The sequence below is a fragment of the Gopherus flavomarginatus genome, chromosome 4 (assembly GCF_025201925.1).
Source record: "Gopherus flavomarginatus isolate rGopFla2 chromosome 4, rGopFla2.mat.asm, whole genome shotgun sequence".
NCBI lineage: Eukaryota > Metazoa > Chordata > Testudines > Testudinidae > Gopherus > Gopherus flavomarginatus.
In genome coordinates, this window is record NC_066620.1 from 171,155,302 (window position 1) to 171,182,615 (window position 27,314).

The 27,314-nt window shown below is 39.7% G+C and overlaps 1 protein-coding gene across 1 annotated transcript in view; it reads right to left on the reverse strand.

The window, feature by feature from the left end:
• Positions 1-23,994: 23,994 nt before the first annotated feature.
• Positions 23,995-27,314, reverse strand: part of FAM83B (family with sequence similarity 83 member B) — a 72,987-nt gene continuing 69,667 nt past the window's right edge. The window contains exon 5 of the mRNA XM_050950702.1: positions 23,995-26,538. Within this exon, the coding sequence (XP_050806659.1) occupies positions 24,162-26,538 (2,377 nt within the window). The 3' untranslated portion in view covers positions 23,995-24,161. The remainder of the gene's footprint in view (positions 26,539-27,314) is intronic.

Below are 27,314 nucleotides of genomic sequence, written 5' to 3' on the forward strand. Positions count from 1 at the left end.
CAACCTTGCTATCAGATTTGGAATATCTTTAATGGAGGAGGGAGATAGCAGCCTGAAATGTTCACAATTATTACAGTCTGGAAAGGCACTTGCAGACTGACTCATATCCTAAGGCTCAGGAAACACAAAGTCAGCATGAGACTAACTGAACACAATTTTCAGAGTAAGTGAGAACTGAACAGGTAAAAGTCTGACTACTAGACATAGCTGGCAATTTGTAGGACAGCACAGCATGGCATCATGCAGATAACACACTGGCTTGCAAATTTCATGATGCAAAATGAATGTGACATATATATGTGTCAGTGAGAGACAGCAAGAGAAGTACATTATGTAGTAAGAAATCTAATGACAGACTTTTTCCACCGCAATTCAAACATGAGGTATTCAAATAGCACAGTGCAAAAAGACATCACATAAAAGAGGCAGATGTATCCCAAACCCTAGACATTTACATTAAAAAAAAAAATCATTCCTTCCCTTCCGACTCTTTTCTTCTTTGTTATAGCATAGAGGTTTCTTCCTCTTCATCCAGTCACTATAATGCACCATAATTGCTTCTGGTGGCTCTTGAGAAACACTGGCCAGAAGGAACCTCCACCAAACATTTCCCTAAGCTTCACTGGTGTATGTATCAGCCTGTGGTTTGCTAATTCAAGCATCAGACACAGACCCTTATTCAGCAGGACATGTGCCTTTCTGTCACCCTGAGCATGCCTCTTTATACAAGCTATGTCTTCAAGCATGTCAAAACTGTTCCCTGTTCCTCCTCCTCCAGAATTTTGCATTGCTAAAGTGTAGTGGTTTCAGGCCCAGATCGATATGTCCGTGGGTCTGCACCCTTAAGACTGCATAGATCCAATGGTTACTCAGTTGTTATGGTGTTCCCTGCTCATTCAGAGGCATGTGTACTAGAGATTGTGACCTCTAATGTGGGATCTATCAACATTCCAGACATTTTATAATAATGTGGATGTTTTGAACTTATTGCTAGGTGCCTGAGTGTTCCAAACATTGGTGTACCCTAACATAGACTCATGCAAGGTGTGTAGCTCCAGTTGTCTGTAAGTCAGCAAATGTCAGATATGGATAATCATGTACTAAAATATATACGGTATTGTGGGTGCCATTGAACGGTATGGCCACAATTGCAGCACTGCACCCCATTTATTTAAATTAATCAGCATCATAAAAGGTAAGGGACATAAGGCTGAGGTGTTTAATGACTATTCTGCTTCAGTCTTCACTAAAAAGTAAATTGTGACCAGATACTTAACCCGATAAATATTAACAAGAAGTGGGAAGGGAAGCAAGCAAAGATAGGGAAAGAACAGGTTAAAGAATATTTAGATAGGCTACGTGTATTCAAATTCTCGGCCAATGGGAGCTGTGGAGCCAGCACTCAGGGCAGGCTGGGGGCAGCGCGCAGAGCTGCCTAGTCATACCTCTGCCTGGGAGCAGCAGGGACATGTGGCTGCTTCCGGGGTGCCGCCCAGGGTGAATGCCTTCTGGATCTGGCACCCTGGAGGCCCTCCCACGCCCCAACTCCTTGCACTGAGCCCCCTCCCACACCCAAACTCCCTCCCAGAACCTATGCTCCTCACCATGCCCACACTCCAAACCTCTCATGGGCGTTCCTCCACCTAGGAGCAGCAGGGACATGTCGTTGCTTCCAGGAAGCTATGCGGAGCAAGGTTGGAAGCCTGCCGGCCCTGCACCAACCAGACTGCAAACTGGACTTTCAATGAAGATCAGAAATGCCAGTTTATAGAGGTTTCTGGCTGGTAAAGTGCCGGACAACACAGCTTTTACTGTACAAGGATTGTTAAGCACTGGAACTGGTTTCCAAGGGAGGCTGTAGAATCTCTGTCACTGGATGGTTTTAAGAACAGACTAGACAGACACCTGTCAGGGATGGTCTAGGTATATTTGGTCCTGCCTCTGTACAGGGGGCTGGACTAGATGACCTCTTGAGGTCCTTTTCAAGCTTACATTCCTAGGAGTCTATCATATGGGTATCATGCAAACATATCTGCTGATTGCTGTGCCTGTGTTTCTGCATACAATTTTGGAGATGCTTGGACGTTGAGATGGAACTTCTGGGAGGTTCTCTACTGATATCTTTTTTTTTTTAATCTCGGCCATGAAACGGGGCTCATTAAAAACATACTTCATGCTAGCTGGTGCAGGCATTTCTCATGTTCTAAAATTAGGTATGCCATAATTTTGGTGTCATTTTAGCTGACATTTGGGGGCCTTTTCCTCCTTGTCAATGGCTACACCTGTTTGTGGTCCGTATTTCTCATGTTTCATAATTTTTGATATTATTGGTTGTCATGCAGATGTTGTACTCTACATCAGTGGTTCTCAAAGCCAGTCCGCCACTTGTTCAGGGAAAGCCAATGGTTTGTTTACCTGCCACATCCACGGGTTCAGCTGATCGCCGCTCCCACTGGCCGCTCTTCCTGCAGCACCCATTGGCCTGGAGTGGCAAACTGCGGCCAGTGGGAGCTGCGATCGGCTGAACTGGCAGACACAGCAGGTAAACAAACCAGCCTGGCCCACCAGGCACTTTCCCTGAACAAGTGGCAGACCAGCTTTGAGAACTCATGCTGTTTCATAAAATTGTTTATGAAAAACAGGAAAAATTGGAGATCAACAGACTGGATTGTTTAAGTAAAAAGAACTATGATAAAGGGACTTTAAAGCTTCTGATAAAGTCACAGGTTGATATGACAGCAAGCTGAAAGATTCAAGAAATGGGAGGAAACATTTATAGTTGAAATCACCAAAACATGTTTCAATTGGTTAAACAGGCTAATAGGATGAGATTGACACCCGTTCTTGGACATTGTTTATCTAGGGGTCACTGAAAGGAAGTGTGAAGGAGCAATAAGTTTTTATCACTTCTACTATCTCTTGGGAACCTTGGATCCACCAAGACACTGTTGGGTCTGCATTGTCCTGATCCTAAAAGTCATCCTGATCAGATCAGTCCAGAGAGAGGGAACTGATGACATCACCACCTCTACCAACTTTGCCTAAATTCTGAACAGCAGCTGGCATGAGAGACTTGGGTTCCTGCTGTCATGCCTTCCTTCATGTGTCCTTTTCCTTCCCTACCTTATTTCTCTCTTTACTCTCTTTCCTTTTTGCCCTCTATTTAATAAGGGTATGGCTTAGTAGGCCAAGACCGCATCTTTTGCAACATTTCTGTGAACTCATAACCAGTAAGGCATCTAAAAAACATGACCTAAAGAGCTGAATATTGGTGCAAGTTTGCCAGGTCTCAGAGAAGTTGATAGAGCTGTGCCTGTGTTTTTCCAGCAGCGAGGTTGCAAGTGAGAAATAGCACCAGAGACAGAAGCTGTGTTTTCTATCTTTTCTGCTCTTTTCTGTTTCCTTGTGTGTGTATTTGTTTTGTTTTATCTTTAAAGGACTGTACCTCAGTAACTTCAGATGTAGCTCCAGCCCATCTCAACTACCTACTTCTGCTTTCCCTAGAAAGGACAGTTTTTACCACCTTTAATACCATCTAAAAGACTGTAAAACAGGATTTTTCTTATCCCACTTTACAAATAAGATATATTGTCACACTGAAAGCCTTATTTTACTTTACATTTCAAAAGTTTTAATTACTTTTCCATCTTTTTCTTTATCTCTAATATAAAGTTAAATATTTGTAATGTAGGTTGCTAGAATGAGAGTCACCAGCAATAACTTGAAATGAAAACCCGGCTTACACTTCCTTATTAAAAGTTGTAACAGTGAAACAGAGTTTTATTTACATCTTGTCCATGGTCATGCCTGAACTCCCCTTTTAATCACAAAATTTATAACTCAGCCTGGCCTCTGATGCCACATTAAGCCTGAACATTTGTGCCTGCAATTTGCATGAGATCCCTGCACTGTTTTTAGAATGTAATTTTTGTAACTTCCCGCTTCCCCCTCCCCCACAAAGTTTACCTTTCGGCAAAGAATTTGCTATGCAAGTAAAAACACATGCCCCCCAACCTGGTAATGCACTTCTTTGTCTTAAAATATAGCTCCTACTATTATTGGAGCCTTTCTTCTACAAGAGCCTAAACTATCTTATAACAGTAACTTATTTAAAAACATTGCTTTATTTTGCATATCATTTTCCAGAGGTTGGTTGCATGCTGTTTCAACACTTCTATTAACATATTTTATAGCACCATGAGCTGCCTTAAAATGCTAATAAAATTAAATTCTAGTTTATAGTCTATTTTTAAAAAAAAATTGATCAATTTTTCCAAGTATTTTCCAAAAGCAGTGACAACAAAGGAGATTTGTAGCAAAAAAAGAATGGGCAAAATTAATCTTTCACGTAAGTTCACCACAGTTAGAGATATCCCTGGGGTGATACTGTATCTAATACTGAACTCTTTTACAGTCGTATGTATTTGTATTATAGAGATGCCTAGAGATCCCAACAGAGATAAGGGCCCCATGGTGCTAGCCATTGTACAAACACACAGAACGAGGCAATCTCTACCCCAAAGATGTTACACCCTAAACAGATCAGACAGATAAAGGGTGGGAAGAGAAAGGACATACTCAAAGTCATGGAGCAGATCAGTGGCAGAACCAAGACTAAAACCCATGTCGTCGATGCCACTCTGTGTTTAGGACATGAGGACAATCTGGAATCCCTGAAAAGACCTTACATTTTCAGTCTGTTTTTCATTTTGTACTCCACTCTCTCATAAGTTTGTATTATGACACTTCCCCACCTATTCTCTTGTTGGTGGCCCTCTGGGATTTCCACTGCTGGGTAATGCAAAGTTTGTCACAAGAAAATAATACATGAAGTAATGTTGTCATGTAACCATTTCACTAATTATCTAAATCATCCTGCACACTGCCTAACAAACAAGTTATGCAGCTAATTGCAAGGAATCTTTGTTCCCGTACAGTATTTAATATTTGAATGATCTCTTTTACAGTCATTTGTTTTTCTGTTCTCCCTTATGTAAGAAATAGTTTATCTGTTATCATTATCCAGTAGTTGCGACACATCTTGGTTTCAGTGCATGGGAATATAATAAAGATATAACACTAAGTAAACATGAAGTACTGGACTTTGTCCTGTTATTGCTAATTTGTTCTTTTATTGCTAGAAATGTGCTTATTATCCTCCCTTCCTAAAGTCACATTCAGAGCGTTCTTATGGCTACACTTACACTTCAAAGCGCTGCCGCGGCAGCGCTTTGAAATTTCAAGTGTGGTCGGAGAGTCAGCGCTGGGACGTAAACTACATCCCTTACAGGTGTAGCTTGCAGCACTGGGAGCCGCGCTCCCAGCGCTGCGGCACTGATTACACTGAGGCTTTACAGCGCTGTATCTTGCAGCGCTCAGGGGGGTGTTTTTTCACACCCCTGAGCGCAAAAGTTGCAGCGCTGTAAAGTGCCAGTGTAGCCAAAGCCCCCAGATTCCCTCAGAGGGTTTAAGCTTGTGATGTATTGTATTTACCCTCTTAGAGAGCTGTACATCTGAGTAATTGAGGTTTTAGATGTTTAGCGTGCTGAGCAGACATTTCTGATGTGCTCATTTTCCTCGGCTCAGTTCTTTCCTCAGATAAACCCATGTTACCCCATTCAAAGGAGGCAATGTCCTTTTGAAAATAACTTAAAAGGTCACTCCCAGTAACTGACTGGATCTTAAAAGCCTCTCCCCTAATGGAGCCCATGAGAATATATAGCTGTATCCCCTGAATGGGGGTAAGCCCCTTCTTCAGCACAGTTACCCCGTTGGCATGAGTATGTACATACAAATTCCACTCCCTATACCTGCAAGGATGAATATGGCTTAAGAGTGCTGCACATGTATAACTGAGGTCAGGTTCACGCCTAATATCTTAATGGAAGATCTGTTCTTTGTTCTATTCTGAGCTTCTACTTCCATGGAGATATATGTTTTCAATGCATGAATCTCTGAATGACTTTTCACGACAGGAAGGCCAGCTTGTCTTGAAAAGTTTTGCATGCTGACATTGTTCCAGTGAATACAAGCATTTCTTGATATTTTGTAAGCTGTCGTTTCAGATGAGTCAGCAGGGAGTATCCTTAAACTGTATAGTCATACCTATAAACAAGAGGTTTGATTCACAGATGTCTTAGCCAGACTGGGTGCGGTATCACTGAAGTGATTCTAAAAAAAAAACTTGGAACAGACTGGTGAGAATGTAATTCTATGAAAAGCCATTTTCACATTTTTTTTTCAGTCTGAAGGCAGAATGATGCTTTAGTCATGGAATTCATTATTCTTGATTTTTCCTTTGTAAATCTAAGTAGTATTATTTTGAAAAGGCCTCAGGGTCTACTTTCCACCTGACACCATCATAAATAAATCTGCTGGGTTATTTCTTTGGGGAAATAAAAGCTGGTTTAGCTTTGAAAGAGAACTTTTCCATTATACTTCAGCACAGTTTACACTTATTTAATATTTTATCCTGCACATTTTTAATATTTCAATTGGCCTTTTTCCATTTTGTGGTCTTTGTAGATGAGATCTGTACACAGTGCCTCATAAGAAACAATAGGTTGACTTTACATGGACCTCTGTACCACTTATATAAACGGATCTGTATCTAAAAACATTAGTATGGCATTACATAATGCTGGTAAAACTTCCCAAGTCTTAACTGAACCAATGTAAAGTTAATGACAAAATAATTTGTAGTCCATAGTGGGCCATATTCTCTTTTTGTGACAAGATGGAGGAGTGAGGAGATGGATATTTTAATTTAACATAGCTGGCTGATTCCTTGAAGGATCACAGGTCAGCTGAGAAGGGGCACAGTGGAGCTCCAGTCAATGCATTCCCAGACCAGAAGAGTGGGCCAGCTGGTAAAGGAGCAGGCTCTTCTGGCATATTCAGCATTCCCAACTGCTGAGAGAATTCTCACTTTGTCATTTGCAGCCAAATTACCTGCATGGACTTGGAGCTGAAAATCTGGCCCATTGTCTCTCCTTAATCCTTGAATTCACTAGTTAGTTTCACCAGTAGCTTCCAGGCTTCTTTGGCTTAGTTTCTACTCACGTTAAAACCTCACCCCGGCACATCTGACATATAGTCATAGAAAACATTTGCCAGGCAATATTTTAATTATGGATATTAAAATCATACATACACACAAGATTGACTGTCTGTTATAACCCAATATTTTATGCCTAATATGATACAATGTTTTTAGCATCCTAATGCCAAGTTCACTTTGACAATGACATGTAGCTGACATATTCCTTATCTGTAAAAGTGATGCATGACATCACTGTGAATTTATTCAAATAAGCCATTCCCACAGGATAGTCCAGTTGTGGCTAATAAATCAACAAGATACCAAAAAATTTCTCAGACCATCTAAGCCAAGGCAGCTCAAATCTAGCAAAATAAGACCCCCAACTTGAACGATGCACCTGCAGTCATACTTACATACTTACATAACTAAAGAAATAAAACTAAGTAATAAATGGCATTTTACAGCTTGCACCTTAAACTCAAGGGTTACTATAAATAACTATTGTCCTTCCCTTAGGCTTGCTATACTGAACTTGAAGGTCAAGACAAATCAGCCTAAATGACAGAAACACCAAGGAAGACTCTCATAAGAGCCTAGCATACACTCCTGAAGAAAAGAATTCTTCATGTAAGAATATTAAACTAGTTGAACTGGTTGCATGTACTACGTTAAGTGTGCTCTTCCAACAACAGTGATACAATAGCTGGACTTCACTTTGTACTTACATGCAGAATCAGAATAAAAAGAAGTACTGCTGATCAGCAGTGTGACTTCAAATTGGCCTTTGGATGGTTTTCTTTTTAAAAAAATTTAGACTGAAAACTTTTTTCTAGAAATGGTTACTGCTGTGCTGGAACAGGTTTCTGGCACGGTGCTCTGGGGAATGGAAGCAAATAACAACATGCAATAAGGGTAAGGCAAGGCTTCCAAAAGTGACTAATGATTTGGGGTCCCTCAGTATTTAGGCATTCAGCTTGAAATATTTTAAAGGGCTTTCTCTGCAGCATTTATTGCTCAGCCCTTTCTGAAAACCATCTCCACTTATGGTGTCTTTTATTGAGTTCCCAAATATTTATGTGCCTGAAATCACTAGTCACTTTGGAAAGCCTTGGCTACAATAAGCAAAAGTACAACCAGAAGGAAATGTTTCACTGAAGAAAGAAAAGGGGGAAAAAAGGTTTTATGTTGCTGAAACAAGTTCTTATTCCTTTTATCTGGAATCAACAGCGCATACACTATTTATCTGTGCACACCTCTTTAGCAGGAATGCGTAGTATATTATGCTGTCAAGCTTTGCCTCTGCCCTAGAACAAGTATTTCAGTTGCCTTTTCAATTAACAGCAGCCACTTCCTCAGTGGGGCAAAACAGAAAACTGCTTCAAATACGCAGAAGGGATTTGTTTGTTTGTTTTGTGGGGGAAGCTTGTTTGTAGATTTTTGTGCAAATCATAGTGTTTGCCATCATGCCAGTTGCATAGCCCTGGAGACCTGAATTCCTCCATCTACATTGCAGGTTCAGCACAGAGAGCCCTATGCCAATTCACAAGTCTGACTCAAATGGTCCCTTTTTAGGAGTGATGCCATTTCTAGGGAGAATTCAGTTTCTATAACCATTTACTCCTTGGCCTCTCTGCTAAAGTTGCCAGTGAGGAAGTCTTGAAATAGGGCTCATTATAGTGGTACTTGTTATTTGGAAGCCTCTCTGCTGGGAAATGGACTAACAGCAAGTACATATTGTGTAATTTACCATCTGGCTGGATGGAGTGGATGAGACACAATCTCTTTCCTAGCTCCCCAGCTGTGCAGAGAAATGCGTGTGCTGCACGATCCCTTTAGATGGTACAGCCTGCTGCTTCCCCTCCGCACTCCTAAACCAGCTCCCTTGACTAGGCCTCATGTGGAGGGACCATAGGTCTGCCACCTGTCTGTGCCCTTTGGGGTGCCATGCTCCCTCAGTGATGCTTAGAGGGGACATCCCTGTGCTCTCCAAGCATTTTGCTATTTTTCCATTTTAAAAGAAGATAAATGAAACTGAAGAAAAATATCAAATAACTCTACAGATTGGCGCGAACCCTTCAAAAGTCAAGCTTGTCGAGATAACTTTTTCAAAAAATCATTTCTGTGGCAGGTTTTTTATAGCAATACAACAAAATTAAACACAGTAAATGAAGGGCAAACTCAAAAGCTGCCACATAACTTGATATTCCACTGAATCATGCACTAACCTCCTTAGCCTAGAATCTTGAAATCCAAAGTTATGCCCTGTGCTAGTGCTACAAATACCATGCCGTGCCAATTCTGGAAGAGACCTGCAGAGCACAAATGCTTACTTCTGTCTGCTGAGCCCATGAAGTTGTGCCCAACCTATTCAAGTAAATCTGGGTCCAAGTTTCATAGGCTAAGCAGGAGGATTTGACTTATTTTTACTTGAACTGGAGGCAGTTCTTTCTTTTTCTATCCTAAAGGTCATAATGCATAGACATGAGAATGTGCCATCTCTGCAGATTAAGATACGGAAAACAGAGGAAAAATGCAAGAATGCTTACCAGTTAGCAGGGAAGAGAATGGAGCATGCAGAAGCTACCTGCAAAATGGCCGCCTTAGGCTTACTCCTGCTAGGCTCTGCAAAATTTAAAGAGCCAGGCTACAGAAAAGCACATGGAGAAAAAAGTTCCTATAAGAGGGCTACCATCTACTGGGGAGAATTAGATGGGGCCCGGTAGTTACAAAAGAAGGTTCAGTGTGTTCTATTCTTCCACTGTAGGACAAGTAACCAAAAGACCCAATCTACTAAAGCTTAATGCCAAGAGATGCTGAGTACCCTCAATTCCCATTTGAACGTGCACAGGACCTTATTTATTAGTGCATAAAACTGAGTTGATCTGAGCAGTATTTGTGGATTAAGCCATGAGCTGGCCTCAGAAACTGGTGATTATTGGGTACCCTAAATACACTGGGAAAACTTTTCTCTGAGTACATTTATTGCATACGTGGGGATTTCCTACAGCTGAACTTGCTCAATGGAAGCGGAAGTTTTACAAAGCTTGAAATACCCTGACATGATCTTTTTTGTCTGTTGGAGGCAACCTAGCAGGAAAGAAAAGATTTCTAAGAATAGCGTAAGTGGCAAATATTGATCTCACATTACATATTGGCAGAGGTGTTTCTGAGCAGAATCATAGTCTTTGACATAAAGTTTAGCAATCTTTCTTGAACTACAGATAAAATCACCATGGAACAAGCAAGACCCAAGGCTATTTTTGTAGTGCACAGGTACATGAAAAAGCTAAGTAACAGACAGATTCTGTCATTAACAACACCCTTACAGGTGAGCCCAGTGAGGTATCTAGTGAAGTTAATGAGAGTTTTTCCATTGACCTCAATGGGAGCACTTATTAATGATTAATTATCATTAGTCTGTATTTGAATTACGGTAGTACCAAGAGGACCCAACCAAGCCTGGGACCCGCTGATGCTAGACATTGTCAAACACAGAAAAGAGTTCCTGCCCCAAACAGTTTACAGTCTAAATAGACAAGCTGGATAAATGAAGCATTATCAACCCCATTTTACAGATGGGAAATTGAGGCACAACAAGGATTCATCAGCCCGATTTAAAAATAATATTTCAGTGCCTAAAGAGGCAGATAGGCTTCTAGTGAGATTTTCAATAGCCCCTAGGCGCCTAACTCCTATTGAAATCAGTGGGAGTTATGCACTTAGAGACATCTGAAAATTGCTTGAGACACCTATTTGTATCTTTAGGCACTAAAATACCTTCAAAAATCTGGCCCTAAGTGACTTGCCTAAGGCCAGACAGGAAGCCTGTGGCAGACCTGGGAACTGAACTCAGATCTCCTGAGTGCCAATCCTTAATGAAAATATCATTCCTCCTGAGGAGAAGGGTTAGGCTTTTATTGTGTGTAACTCAGGATGGAATTAACACATGGAACCTCTTTCAGTTTACATCAGTGTAGCAGCTGGCAGTTCTCATATTAGCTGAAACTAGTGCATATGTGTTAATTGCACTTCACAGGAAGTAGAATCAAGGTCCTTCACAGAGCATTTCTTTTACTTCAATATTCCTCTATAATTATATCTCCATCTTTAAAGGCAACATGCATCAGCTTCATGAAAAAAAAACAAGTGATTTGAAAGAGCATATCATCAAGTTCCTATTTTCTATAGCTTTGCCTATGATAATTGTCAGTTTTATACCTGCATTATAATCACATAGAAAACATATAATTAATTTGCTTTTAATGTTCCATTTTATGTAATGGATTGCTTGCAGGATTAAACCTCAAATCAGATTTCACATACTTAATTTTGAAGGCTGGAAAGGGGACATCTGAAAGCCTTGAACTGTTTAATGGTGGGTATTTAATCCCAGGACATTTTAGGTCTTTTAAAAACAGATGTTCCTGTATGTATTGTGAATGATGTTTGGATCTTACAACAGTTTAGGGATCAATAACAACCTATAAATCTCAAACATATACATCTCATTGCTAATCACTGCACAGAGTAGTTTGTTGTGGTTTCCTTAAAACTGCTGCATGTTAAAACACAAATACTAGTGTGCAAATGTGGTACTGATCATAGTGTCAGTAGAGTTATCTTGTTTGAGTTACTACTGAGCTAGTACCCCAGCGTAGAAATGAGTTGCTGTAGAGCATTTCTTTAGGAACTGTAAAACTAAACTCTTAGTTATTCAGTTATTCTTGGGATCATAATCTATCCCGGTTGTGTGTGTGTAGAACTCTCATTGGACAGGGGAACAATATGGGGCATGATCGTTAAAGCATCTACGGAGTTCTTTGCAGGAATAAAGCTATTAGTTACCCTAGGTGTCAAGTCCAAATTCCAGTTTCAAAAATTACATTCTAGCTACCTAAAACTCCACTCTAGTTTCAACAGGACACATTACTAATCACTCTCCCTCCTTAAAGCGTACTACTACTCTGAAAAGTGACTCTAAAAATATCATTAAGGTAGGAATTTGTATTTATTCTTTTTGTGACTTTCTGTAACAAACTTTCTCACATTACAAGAAGCTGCTTATCTATCTGCCAACAATAGATATGGACCACCCAATCTGAAAGTCAAGCTGTGTTCTTTCAAGCTCATGCAGCACCACCAGTAGCAAAGATTTTGGAATTGGAATTGTCTAACTATTTTGCTTGGTGGTTCATGAGACTAAAGAGAAACCACCTTAATACAAAGCTCTATCTGATCTTCTGTGCTAAAAGACATCAAAAAAAATTAAAGCCGGTGTGACTAAATACAGGCAGGGAGCAGATTGATCTGTTGAGGGGTTAACATACTTACATAGATTTCTGGCTGCAACTGCACTTCCAGATTGTTGTATGATGTTAAAGGTGAGGCATGAGGCTCCCATTTTGCAAAATAAATTCATAGGTGGATTGATGTGTCCCATTGACTTGAATGGGGGGGCTCTGCATGGGTGAACTTAGCTCAGAATTGGGGGTTTCTATTTTCTCAGAATACATCTCTTTTGTAAGCTTGGGGCTTGTTTCCTTTAAAAATAACAATAAGTCAACATTCAATACAAAATACTTTCCATTTGTCATCTGTAATCTTATTTAGCTACATCAAAGTGCTTCAAATTTAGTCTGTTGTTCACAGAAAATTAAAAATGCCACTTTGGTTGCCTCAGGCAGCTGGAGAGACTAATATTTTCTCCTCTGATTTTTTCCCTTTAATTAAGAGATCTACAGAAGTGTGTTAAAGTAGAGAGATATAAATAGTCTGATCCACATATTTTCCTCAAATTATATTCTCAGGATTTCAAGGGGATTTGTGGCATTCACCACTCTATTGAGAGGGGGAAAAGCATTTAGTTACTCACAAAAGAAAATAGTGATGTATGTTCTATGGGCCACTTCTTAACACTTAAGCACTAAAGCAGATGAGGTTTGTCATATCTTTTGTGCATCATATACTTCTTTAATTCAAGAGTGGCAATGGGGGTGATGGACAGAGCTACCATTTAAAATTCAAAACAAGAGATTTTGCTAATGAATAGAAAGCATTTTAATCTCGGGGAAAGAATCATGGTGAGATTGGAGATCTATTTTGAGAAAGTGTAATCATTGACTTCTGTCCAAATTTAAGCTATTTGTTAAATATTTATTACTCACCCTTTCTCAGAAACCAAGAATCAAACACATCCGTGATTTTAACTCTGAATTTACACCAGAAAAGAATGTGGCCCCGAAGAGCTGTCTTTACAACCAAAATATTGCATATAACCAGCCTTTAGAGAGAAGCCCAATTTGGATAACTGGAATCTCTGGCATAGTTAACTGAAATCTTTGTATAAAGGAAAGTGAAACATTTTTCAAAAGCAGTTAAGTAGCTTAGAGCCAGTTTTTTTATGGGGATTTAGATGCCTAAAGATGCAAACAGGAACCTAGCAGGCATTTCAAAAGTACCGTACTTAAGTGCCTAAATCCTAGTTAGGAGCATAGGTGTTCAAAGGACTCCACAAGATGTCCACCTGCATACTTAGGCACCTAAATACCCTGAAAATTCTGGCCCTATGTTTCTTAGCTTATTTACCCCCGATATGTGAATGAGAGTTTTGAAATTCTTGCTGATTTTTTTTTTGTACCAATACCACACATTCTTAGGACTGTCCCACGCTTAATGAAAATATAAAGAAGCTCCATACATTTGGATTTTGGCTCTTATCTTTCTTCATGTGATTGTGTACCCCAGTAAATGTAAATCAGCAGACTAGATTGGATTTCTACTGCCAAACACCACCTTAATTTACTGCTAAACTCTCAAGATTATTAGATCTAAATTGTTAAAAACAATTGATCTAAAAATAATTCAACCAAATTATTGGCTTTACCTTTTGTAGTGAATGAAATATTGGCTGTTAATCCCACAATTAAAGGAAGTGAATTCCTCTCTGAGAAAAAGTCCTCCATTTGGAATTTTATAATATTTTTGAGTATGATTGATGTCTTTAGGACTGATGAGGCTGAATCTATATGTGCCCTCCTAGTCAGGTCAAACCCAGGAAATATGCTTAACTCTGTCTCTATGGAACGTTGACATTACTCAGAGAAAGGCTGTCCTGATGCAGAGCTTGTTTTAAAAAACTCTGAAGGTCAAATTCAGTAGTGAAGTAAATTGTGGTTTGATATAAGTGGGTTGGAAGGTGGGTCTAAGCAGCCCATAAATGGTACAATAGTGTAACTTACACCATATGGATTTCAAAGGGTGGGTAAAAAAAAGTATAGGTGAGAGGGCTAGCAGAAAAAGCAATGACCAGGAGTGTGTAAGATACCTTATCTTTTACTCTACTGCTCATTGTTTTATCTGGTACATCCTCACCTTCTGCTCCCTTGTCTTATCTGTGAAATTGCAGTGAAGAAGCGGGTAGTCAAAACAGAAAGTCTGTCAGTAATCCCATATACAGTTCCTATTTCATTGCTCGAAGCGGTGTTATTGGTTTGAATCTGTACATTGTGAATGATAAAACGTTACCATCCTCAAGTTAAAAAAAGAAGTCAGACTTTAGAATCTGTAGCACTTTATTTGGGAACGCACACCTCTCTCAGATAAAGTTTAATCTGTCCCAACAAATTGAACAGAACATTCCTTTAGATCCAAGATTTGTTATGCTGGGCCTAGTGACCTCAAGTTTCAAAGTACAATGACAGAGACAGCTCCATTCCAGGCCAGTTGACTGAATTTCTGTACCTACAAGAAGTATGCTTAATTTTCAGCTGAGGACTGGAGACTTCAGTGCCAAGTGTCCAGTGTTTTAAACTCTCTGCAACAAAAGAGGAAAAAATTAGGTGATTGTGTCCATTTTCTTTTTAAAGTACTGCTCAGTGACTGCTTTTAATTTTTGCTGTCTGCATAATGCCAGTTTATTCATGCTCATACATGTATTTATGTTGCCTGATAAATTCCATGGAGCTGCACCTCAAAATGAATTTATCCCTACTCTGGGGTAGACTAACTTTCTCTCTGTGATTATGCACAAAGAGACTGATAATGGTCAGTACTCTCATCCTCCTGATTTATTTTTTCCTTTCTCTCCTTTGTGAACCAACCCACCCTTCTCACCTAAAACACTTGTAATGCTATAAAAGGACGGAGAAAAGGGGTGTGAGTCTTTGAGGCTTCTTTACTGCACTTGTCTGACAGACATGTTACTGGAGTCAGCCAAGCCTGTACATCCTTGCAGCTACTCTCAATCACTTTAAGATTTATTCAGTTGGGGAAGAACGGACAGTCAGGATTGAGTTCCTGTGTGTGCTCACTGATGGTTCTTTGACAGTATGACAGACCAAAATTACCATCTATGGGCTGGATCCTCCGCTGGTGTAAATCACTAGTTCCATTGGCCTGAGTGGAAACACCCTGAATTACCCCAGTTGAAAACTGACCCATGGTCAGGTAGTGAGATGTTCTGACCTTAGGAAAGCACAATGAAGAATGATTAACGAAGACAGTAGCTGTTCCTGATGGGCTTGGAAGAGACTGCTGTATAAAAATAGCAAAGATTACCCCTATATTGCCACTGAACATTCAACATGTATAGGCAGTTACCACAATGATAGCTCTACACTTAGAATGGAAAATAGTGGGTATTTCAAATACACAGTGTGGTAACTGTCAGTGATTTTTTGAGACTTGTATGGAAACACTGTTATATACCTATACAGAGGCCTATTTTCAAAATGGACTAGTGATTTTGTATGGATCCATTTTGAGTCTCCTTAATGGGGCTTGATTTTCAGAGGGTAAGTGGTCAGCAATTTCTGAAAATTTGGCTCCAGCTCAGTCAGTCAAAAACCTAGGCAACCCATATCACTGGTAATCTTTGACATTTTAAAATTTGAAGGTTCAGGCCACTGGCAGGGGCCTGAGGACTGGGAGTCAGGAGACCTTAGTTATACACTCAGCTTTACTATCAGTTCACTATGAAATCTTGGATGAGTGACACAAGACCTTTGTGCCTCAGTTTCTCCAATTTGTCAAGTGGAGGTGTGTATTCACCTATGCACCTAGTTCTCTGAGATCTAAGCACTTTTATAGCAGATTTCATCCTATGTATTATTTTTTTTAACAGTACATACTGAATCAAAAAATGACACTTTACACTTTTTGCTGATGAATAGTATTTCATTGCTTAGTCTCAAACAAATCAATCATTTATATCATAAATTAAATCTTGATTTTGTTTAGTTATATAGGCAAGGCTTGTTTGTCAAGTCAGTTGAGACTTTAATAGGGTTTATTATTTATACTAATTTTTGAGCTCCCACATACATGCTAGGCACTTTAGAGAAAGAAGTCGAAAACAGTCCCCCACCCTGAAGAACTTACAGTCTAAGTTTAGATTTGACACAAGTGAGGGAAATAAAGAAGGGAAAGGGAAGAAGTGGGACCCAGGAGTGTAATCCTGACATCAGGTGGTTACTCAGTTACAGCATAAGCACATCTTACTTAGTAGGTTAAATCTTTAGGCTCTTTTATTTATATTTCTGTATATGAGGACACTGTGTGATGCTATGTATATGTCTATCTGAACATGTGCACACACACACCCCATAACCAAATAATCACCTGATCTTATTTCTATAATTCCTGTCCTTTCTTTTTCTTTCCTCTCTTTTTGTTCATTTCCTTTTTATAAAAAGTGGAGATATCCTATCTCCAAGAACTGGAAGGGACCTTGAAAGGTTGAGTCCAGCCCCCTGCCTTCACTAGCAGGACCAAGTACTGATTTTTTGCCCTAGATAGCCTCCTCAAGGATTGAGCTCACAACCCTGGGTTTAGCAGGCCAATGCTCAAACCACTGAGCTATTCCTCCCTTAAACTTATTAAGTTTAAATGTAGACTGTAAGCTCTTTAGGTCTTCTTTTCCCTACTTATTTCTCTAAAGCACCTAGCACATATTTGGATATTGAAAATCCATTCCTCATGAGACATTAAGCTGGAAGTCTATGCTGATGCACAGAGGAGTGTGTGAAGACACTTCTTGTAAGCAATCTGATAAAAGTGAGTTTTTAGGAAGCATTTAAATGGGGAGAGGTTAGATGCTTGGCAAATAGATTTTGAAAGGGGCAGCGTGGAATAGGACCTGAGGAGGCTGTGTGTTAGAAGAAAGAAAAGAGGATATCAATTATCATTAACAAAGCAGAGGTAATATGAAAGGAAACAAAGCTGGAGATGGATGTAGAAGCAGAGTGATATAAGACATTGAAATTAAGCACAGAAAGTTGATATAATTGACCCGATCCTTGTAATCTTATTATCTCCTTTATTGCTTCCTCTATTTTACTATTGATATTCTGCAGGGAAATTATTTAAGTTTCCATCCTCCAATTCCCAGTCCAAGGGTAGACTGCTGATTCTGTATGAGGCACCATGGAAATCAGTGAGGCTCCATGAAGGGATAGCATGCACTAAATTGCAGGGTTAGAGCTTTCATTATCAACATTCGTTGCTTAACTTGCTTTGTGTCAGTACATTTTTTAAAATAAAAAAAATTGCTGAAGATATTCAAAACTTGAAATATTATTAGTAGTATGAAATCAATGCAAATAAAGATGTCAGAGAAACTAAGCTTTAAAAGAAGCATTTTATTTGGTAAAAAATAATAAAAGTAATAAATTATTTCATGACAAATTTTGGTTTGCATTTGTACATATACAGTATATGCATAGCATTAACTACAATGTAATGTAAGTATTTCCATTGAGAAACCAGAGTTTACATAAAGAATAACAGTGCAAAACTAAATCCAGACTAGAAACAGACATATTCATCTGGTATGGCCAAAACCTAGCTTCATGGAATTCCCTGGTGCTTTCAAAGCATTTTTAAATTCTGTTTTCTGCTTTGCAATCAAGAATACCAATTCTGGAGGCTTATATATGTGTATATAATATCCTGTCTATTTCCTTTGCATCATCTAGATTACAAAAGGCAGAAGCAATAGCTACCATTTACATGGGGTTTGGAAGGGGCAATAAAATCCAGATCTAGCTACAGCTTGGCTGTGTGAAATCCAGACATTGCTCTAAGTAAATAAAAACCCATATATTTAGATTAACAATTGATTGGAATATGTGATTTGATGCCCAAATAGTATTATGAGTTTTTAGACCATGATAAAGGAAAGCACTTAAGCACATGCTTAATTTTATACTTTAACTTTATGCTAGGACTACTTGAGTGCTTAAAGATAAGCACATGATTAAATGCTTTGCTAAATTGGGTTCTAAGAGCTTGATACAAAAGCCATTAAAATCAGTGGGAAACAATCAGGTTTTTGAGCTCTTTGACTGCTAGATGAGGCAAGAACAGGCATTGTAGAATAGACACTTAAATGCACTATGTTCATATGCAAATATTTGGTGTTTTACATCCAGTGTATACTTAAATCAGCAAATAAAATAAAATGTTGCTAGTGGTATCCTGTCAGTATTTTAATAGGAGACTCGCACAGGAAGGTTTTTTCCTGGCCTATGTTACACCCTATGTACTCTACTTGTATAGAAAGAGTGTCAGGTGAGCAGTCTATTCCCCCTTCCCCCACCCCCCCGCCAATTTTCTCAACCATACCCATCTAGAGAGAGAATGCCAATTAGCAAACAAATGTATATTATGTGCATTTTACTGGAAATGTTTATATGGTCTTTCTCTTCAATTAACAATCTGTCTTTGATAGAAGAAATAGTAATTTTCCAAAAATTGTAACAAACTATATCTCATAAGATTTACTACATGTATGTACACACACACAGAACTGCCATTTTTAGCACCTGCAATGGTAGCCCCAAAAGGAAAAATATGAACATTCCATGGTGGTATGCTGGAGAGCTGCCTAGGGCAGGAGAATGCAAATAAATGAGCTTCCATTGCTTACAGATCCTGACTTACAGGGCCACGAGCAGCTCTGCAGCTTGTATGTTTTCCAGGGGAGTTCTCTTAATTGAGACACCCTCCTGAAAACTTGCTGATCATAAAAAATGTAATAATAAAAAATGCTGCTGTCTAGAGCAGGGGTCCCCAACGCGGTGCCTGCGGGCGCATGTCCTGGCTGGCAGTCGAGCATCCGTCAAAATGCTGTGAAATTCGGCGGCATTTCAGCAGCGACACCTCTGGATGACACCGCTTGCCGCAAGCTTCCACAAGCGGCGTCATCCAGAGGCGTCGCTGCCGAAATGCCGCCGAATTTCGGCAGCATTTCGGCAGATGCTTGACCGCCGCCACAGTTCTTCGTCTGGCCGGCGCCAGACGAAAAAGTTGAGGACCACTGGTCTAGAGACTAACAGGAGTCCATACTGGGCAGTCCCCTAGAGTTGTGAGGAGGCATTTTCTGTACTGAACACTCCAGCTATGCCAGTTCAGCATGGAAAAGGCAAACTAACAACATGTATTAGTGAAGCAATTCATATACTTTCTGCAAATATCTCAGCTAAGAAGGAACGGAAAACTTTTGGTAGAGGGAAAGAGAAAGACCCAACATACAACTGAGACACAAGAGATCACCGCTGACTGTAAATACCATCCCCACTATATAATAGTTATTGTTATTACATGTAATTTTGCTTAAAACTGTTCTTTGGGAAATGTCCTGAACCCGCATCATAGAAGTCACTGGCAATAACCATTGTGATTTTAATGGGACCAGGAGAGGGTTCTAGGTGAAATGCAGCACATTATAGTTCAAGGACTCCCATCACAGCCATAGGTGAGGAGGAACAAGCAGGTTTCTGACATAGCCAATGAACAAATCAGGCATGTGTTTTATTTTATTTTATTTTTATTTTTTTGTAAGAATTAAATAGCATATCCCTTCACTGGAATTTTTGAGGAGTGCTATGGGAGGGGGAAATCCTTTCACATCAATCACTGATTATACATTTTACTTTATCTTTCAAATTTCATGGACCAATCTGCTGTCTTAACAGCATCTGGAAATTCAGAGTTCAGCTAGGTAGGGCCTATTATCTTTGGGTCACATCTCCTTTAGGTTTCAAACTGAATGATTTTATAGACCTCTATGGGGGTATGACAGAGGTCTATATGATCATGACTGATGTGGCAAAAGTAAATAAGGAAGTGTTATTTACTCCTTCTCATAACATAAGAACTAGGGGGTTACCAAATGAAATTAATAGGCAGCAGATTTAAAACAAACAAAAGGAAGTATTTCTTCACACAACTCACAGTCAATCTGTGGAACTCTTTTTCTAGAGGATGTGGTGAAGGCCAAGACTGTAACAGGGTTCAAAAAAGACTGTAACAGGGTTCATGGAAGATAGGTCCAATAGTGGCTACTAGCCAGGATGGGAAGAGATTGTGTTCCTAGCCTCTGTTTGCCAGAAGCTCGGAATGGGCAACAAAGGTAGATCACTATATGTTAGTATAAATCAGAAATAACTCAGTGGGTTGACAGGAGTGTAGAACACTTAGCCCTGGTCTACACTACGAGTTTAGGTCGAATGTAGCAGTGTTACATCGATTTAACCCTGCACCCGTCCACACGACGAAGCCATTTTTTTCAACCTAAAGAGCTCAAAATTGATTTCTGTACTCCTCCGACGAGAGGATTAGCACTGAAATCAACTTTGTCAGATTGAATTTGGGGTCGTGTGAATGCAGTTTGACGGTATTGGCCTCTGGGAGCTATCCCAGAATGCTCCATTGTGACTGCTCTGGACAGCGCTCTCAACTCAGATGCACTGGCTGGGTAGACAGGAAAAGCCCCAGAAACTTTTGAATCTCATTTCCTGTTGGCCAGCATGGCCAATCTGCAGGTGACTGCAGATCTCATCAGCAGAAGTGACCATGATGTAGTCCAAGAATCCAAAAGAGCTCCAGCATGGACCAAACAGGAGGTATGGACTCTGATTCTTATATGGGGAGACAAATCTGTGCTATCAGAACTCTGTTCCAAAAGACGAAATGTCCAAACTTTTGAAAAAATCTCCAAGAGCATGAAGGAAAGAGGCTATAACAGGGACCTGCAGCAGTGCTGAGGGAGGGTCGACTGACAACATGGCTTACAGGAAATTAAAATAAACAAAGGGGGTGGGTTTGCATCAAGGAGAAACATACACAACTGTTACACAGAATGGCCCCCTCAAGGATTGAACTCAAAACCTTGTGTTTAGCAGACCGATGCTCAAACCACTGAGCTTTCCCTCCCCCCACTATTCCAGGCAGAACAGAATCTCTATTAAACTTTTAAAGGTGCTCCTGACAGACCTCACTGAAACAATTGTCGGCTGTTGATTTCACGGAGGGAGGGAGGGGGGAGCAAATGAATACAAAACAAATCTGGTCTCTTTCTTGTTTTGATCCACTCCATCTCTCTCATACATCTTACAATGGCAGTAGACAGTGCAGTACGACTGCAGGCAGGACTGAATCTCCGGGAGACAAAACTTAAAAAGAGAATGACCCGGAGTCACTCCCATTTATGTCCAGGTGCCCCTGACAGACCTCACCAAGGTCTGCAAGGAGCACCCATGTCTACCCAGGCGCCCCTGACCGACCTCACCGAGGTCAGCTAAAAGAACATCCAACGAGACGACAACGATGGCTACCAATTGTAATGCACCATCTGCTGCCAAAAGGCAATGAGCTGCTGCTGTGTAGCAATGCAGTCCCACATCTGCCAGCACCCAGGAGACATATGGCAATGGTAAGCTGAGTGGGCTCCATGCTTGCCATGGTATGATGTCTGCACGGGTAACCCAGGAAAAAAAGGCAAGAAATGATTGTTTGCTGTTGCTTTCACTGGGGGGGGCGGCGGGGAGCTGACGACATGTACCCAGAACCACCCGCGACAATGTTTTTGACCCATCAGGCACTGGGATCTCAACCCAGAATTCCAATGGGCAGCAGAGACTGTGGGAACTGTGGGATAGCTGCCCACAGTGCAACGCTCTGGAAGTCAATGCTAGCCTCGGTACTGTGGACACCCTCCGCTGAGTTAATGGTCTTCATGGTCTTAAGTGGGGACATACACAATCGACTGTATAAAATCGATTTCTAAAAAATCGACTTCTATAAATTCAACCTAATTTCGTAGTGTAGACATATCTTTAGATACTATGGTGCTGTGGGCCATAGTTGTTCCAAGTTATATAGATAAAGCTAAATTAAGTGAGATCACAACCAGGGCCAAGACAACTTTTTCCATAATATTAACAATTGCTACATGAAAATATGGTTGCTATTTAAAAAAGTTATTTGACTGGGACTTGCTCTCCTCAACAGTACAATATTCTTATTCACAATCCCGCCCTCCTACACACACACCATTAAAATAAAGGAAATAACATACAGAAATCACTGGTGTGCTCATCTCAACAATCAGTTCAGGTATAGACATTAAAAATAAATGTTTGTGAATGAATTAACATTAAATATTAATTGTCAGTATCATACTCTTCTCATATGAAATGTTGTTGTAGCCATGGTGGTCCAGGATATTAGAGAGACAAGGTTTCACAGATCTAAAGAAGAGCTCTGTAGAAGATCAAAAACTTCTCTCAATCACCAAGAGAAGTCAGTCCAATAAAATATATGCTTCACCAACCTTGTCTCTCTCATACTCTTCTTATATTTACTATGCACAGTAGTGGGGTCCTGATTATCTTACTGCTTGATACAAATAACTCTTACTGACTTCAATGGGAATGACTCATGTCTCAGTTAAATAAAATGGTTGGGTCCTGATCCAATGTCCATTGAAGTCACTGGCAGAACACCCGAATTTTGCAAACAGATTATCTCAATTTGAGAAATCCTTAAATTAGCACTGACTGATTCAAATGAAAAGAGTTTGTGAATGTTTCCATACTTTAAAAAAATGATTTGAATGCAAGCTGGTCAAGTGAACAGAGAGCATTCCTGTACATGGTCCTTTGGTCCATATAGTAAGTAGGAAGAAATAAGGAACAGAAGTTTATAAACAAGATAGGTGAAATCTTGGCTCCACTAATGTCAATGGGTATTTTACCACTGACACCAATGAAACCAGATTTTACCCAGTCTGTCTAAAAGGTTTTTTGTTGCTTCCACTACTTTAATCTTTGGAAATACTTCAAGTTTTGAATGAAATAAGTGCCTACAACTTTTTTTAACTGGACTACTTAAGTTAGAATTGCAAATTCAATTGCTAACATTTAAAGCTAGATACTGCATGGGAAACATACAGACTTGCCTGAGAAATGGTAATCCACAGACTAATTTTCTTCCTTGATGCTCCAAATTTAAAAACATGGGAAAGCACATGTTTCTAAGGATGCATTATGGAATATTGGCAGATATGATAAAAAGTTAACTGTACATTTGAGGTTTAACTCCAACTGCAGACTACTTTCAAAAAATCTTGATGCATCAATAGTTTTTAAAATGTCACCCTACAGTTACAACCACTTCACATTGTAAAAAAGTACACTACACCCTGGTGTGAGGGTCACTTTGAGGTTTGTGGTGATATGTAATTACATACAATATTCAGTTCAATAAGAGAGATTCTCCATTTGTTACCCTTACAGTTCCATATAGTCTGTGGGGACAATCAGTAATATGGTAAAGTCTGTACGAGGCTTTCAAAAATTAGTTTAAATGGCTAAGTAACATACAATGAATTAACGTCTGCTTTTATTACTTTCAAGAGCACATAAAAGCTGAAAAGACATAGCAGACCACTTATTCTATTTTTAAATGACAGGTTTTTGAAAAAAATATTAGTTGGAGTTTAAAAAACCTCCTCCCTCTTTTTCACACGTCTAAGATATTATTACATACTTTCAGCATGAGGGGAAGTATCTAACTCAAATTAATTTTACAGTATAAATATTATAAACATCTCATTTAAAACATCTTTTAGACATAGAACTTGTGTAATGACTGAAGTATAACTCCTCTAGGTTTATTACATAAAAACATATACATCAATTCCAAAGTTCTAACCCCTGAAGAAACCCTTGTAAACTTTACAGGCCTGCCCATCAGTCTAAGTCAGTTAAATACTTACAGTCCTGCTGCCTTTGCTATTTTTCACACAGTTCTCATATGGTGTTATACTACATGGGTGTTACTTGTTTTTGTACAGTAAGTTTCCAAACTTTTGCATAAATCCTCGAAGCTTGTTTTCATTTGGCTGTAATGGATGGTATGCAGTCGAGTTATAATGAGCCACCTGATTGCCCCTTGCACAGTTATTCTCTAAGGTTTTGCTTTCTTTTTCTGGGAGGTGTGTACTGCTCTTGGGTGTATTTCTTGCTGGCTGACCAGAGCTCTCCATCTTCAAGAACGGCTCAAAGCGACTATAAACACGTCTTTCACTCAAACGAGATCTTAATAACTCCTCTTTGTTCTTTGAGTTTCCAGGTTGGGATGTCATTGTGCTTACTCTTTGTGGAGAACTAGAAACAGGTGCGGTTTCCTGGGTAGCATTAGTTACAGCTTTTTTCACCTCTTGGTACTGGATCTGTTCAGTATTAAATCTTGGAGTGGATGCATCTCCTAGAGTTTCTAAGAACTTTTCAGGGGGGCATAAAGTAGGGCACTTTTTACTGCTTTCATCAAATGGAGGTTTTGGAGACTTTGGAGGCTTGGGAGACTTTGGAGGCTTGGGAGACTTTGGTGGGCTCACAGTGACATCCTCTTTACTTTTATGCAAGCTGCCTTGTGAATTGGATGATGTGGTCCTCTTTTTTCTTGGAGAGGAATCAGCCTTAGTCTCAGATATTTTTGGCTTTTGAGTCTCTTCGCCTTCAGAAGCCAGCGTGTCAGAACTGCTGCACATTCTATAAAACACAGGAGCTTTGTTTTTTGACAAGTTTTCCTTCTTGTCTTGTGTGAGATTCAGCAATGACCTCAGTTTCTGGGATCCCTTTTTCAGGAAACTTGGAGAATTCTTATTTTCTTTCTTTAAAGTACATTCTTTGCTAGGTTCCTCTTTGCTGTCTTCAGCTAGAGCAGCCACAGAGATGGCCTTAGTGGTAGTGGGGCTCTTTGATTCTTCTTCAAGATTTTTATCTTCATGTTCTATGTGGTTGGTCACACTGTGAAAGCTTTTAGAGTTTTTTATTGCACCCTCTGGGGGCTTTAGATTTTCTGGCTGCTTAAGTCTCTGCCTAGTCAATGTGCTGTACACATAGCTGGATGCCTGTTTGTTGACACCATGATCCAAAGTGGACTTGAAGTTGTCAAACATAGGGAAACTTCGCCTTTTTAGTATATTCTCATTTTGGTGGTTCTTCACATTTTCCGCTGGTCTGTTTGCATAGAAGGCTGTGTACATGTAGATAGATGGGTCCTGAGCGGCATTTGGATATACAATAGGTTTTTTGTTTTCTGCAACCTGTATTCCAGATTTTTTTGGTTCATCTGAATCAGGTGGGACATTAGTGCTGACATCTGATGATTCTTTGTCGGTCACATTTTTCACAATTGGGATATGATTGGGTGTCCCTTTAGGTGTTTCACTTTCCTCTGAACCAACAATAGTTGAATTTGAAGAACTTGTACAGCTGCTTACTTCCTGCTGTTCTGGCAAAGTTGGCTTAAAAGCTAATGACGACCTCATGCGAGAATGAGAATAAAGGGCATGAGCTTTAATATTTTCTGCAGTGTCATAGCCCTCATACCTATCACCGACTGCTGATCCACTGCAATCTGCAGCAGAATCTGACTGATCATTTAAGTATGATTCAATTCGCCAGTTACGGAGAAATGATTTTGTAGTGTGTTCAAGGGTTGGCATCCTCTGCTGCAGATAGCGGATATGATTATCTGTTCCATTGAAAGACCTCCGTACAACTGAATTTCTTTCTGCAACATTTATCTTTGGCTGTGAAAACCGATCAGCAAAACTCTGTTGGGGTGCATTGCAGTTGTTTGTATAGCCTCCCTTTAATGAAGATACAATACTAAGACTATCAGATGGCATCTTCCAAGTATTTGATAGATTATTGGCCCGATTAATAGCTCTGTGTAGCAAAAAATAAGGAGTCCTTTCTGGGTTTTCCCCAGCATAACTGTGTCTCTTCCAATGCTCATTTTGTTCACTTGGTTGATTCTGCTGAATTTTATTTTGCATGTTAAAACCTGGATGAAAGGGTAGTTTGTTGTAGGTTTGATTTCTCAAACCATATGTATTTATTTCATTCCCTGCATATCTTCCTCGAGTTTTCAAGTAAATGGGATCTAGTTTGTGAATCTTGTCTTGCCTACCAAAAAGGTTTCGTTGGCTGGAAACTGAAGCTAAAGAAGACTGTGAATGCTGGCATGTGCCATTCTCCCAGAGTATCCTGTGACTATTTACCCTAACTAATTCTGGGGCAAATGAACTAGGAACAGAGGAACGAGCATACAGTGTCCTAAACTCTTCATCAAAGGATTCAACCAGTTGTCCTGTGATAACTTGAACCATGCTGAGGTTGGTTTTTTCAAATGACCACATAAAGCTGAAAGCAGAACAAATTACAATTAGCAATACTTTAAAACTTTTGGACAAATGCATCATACCAGGCTTCATTATTATGAGCATCTCCTCCCAGTCTCTGATTTAGCAAGCACAATTTTTCATGCACAAAAATACTTAGTCATGCAGTTAACTGTGGGCATGATTCATGGCACTTAGATATGGAGGGCCTGACCCAACTCCATTTGAATTCACTGGAAGACTTACCATTGATTTCAGTGGGAGCTGCATTAGGCCTGTAACTATCTAATTGTACTTACAAACACTATACATTTCAATGTTTCCATCCACAAATTGGGTAGATAGATGTACATGTGCAAATAATTTCACTAGCAATTAATAGTGTATGTAAAACTGTATGTACAATTATTTGTAGGTGCAAAATTAGCCCTGCAATTCAAAGGCCACATCTGAAAATTAGGCCCATGGTATGCATAAGTAATTTGTATTATTATATGAAAATAGTAAATTAGGAATATATGCAAAAGTCTTTCCACAATTCTGAATAAATAAGAGCTTGTCTACACAAACATTTACTTTGCTGCAAGCTAGGATGTGAATCTACTCCAAGTTAGCCTGTTGTGGACTAACTGTCTGTGTGCTCCCTGCTGTCATACATTAGTAGTTTGTTAATGTGCTTCAGTGTAATCTAATTTTAAAGAGGACTAGATCAAAGCACATTAAGAAACTTTTAATGTGATTCAGCAGCGTCCATGCAGACAGTTAGAATGGGGTAAATTCACACTCCAGCTTGCCACA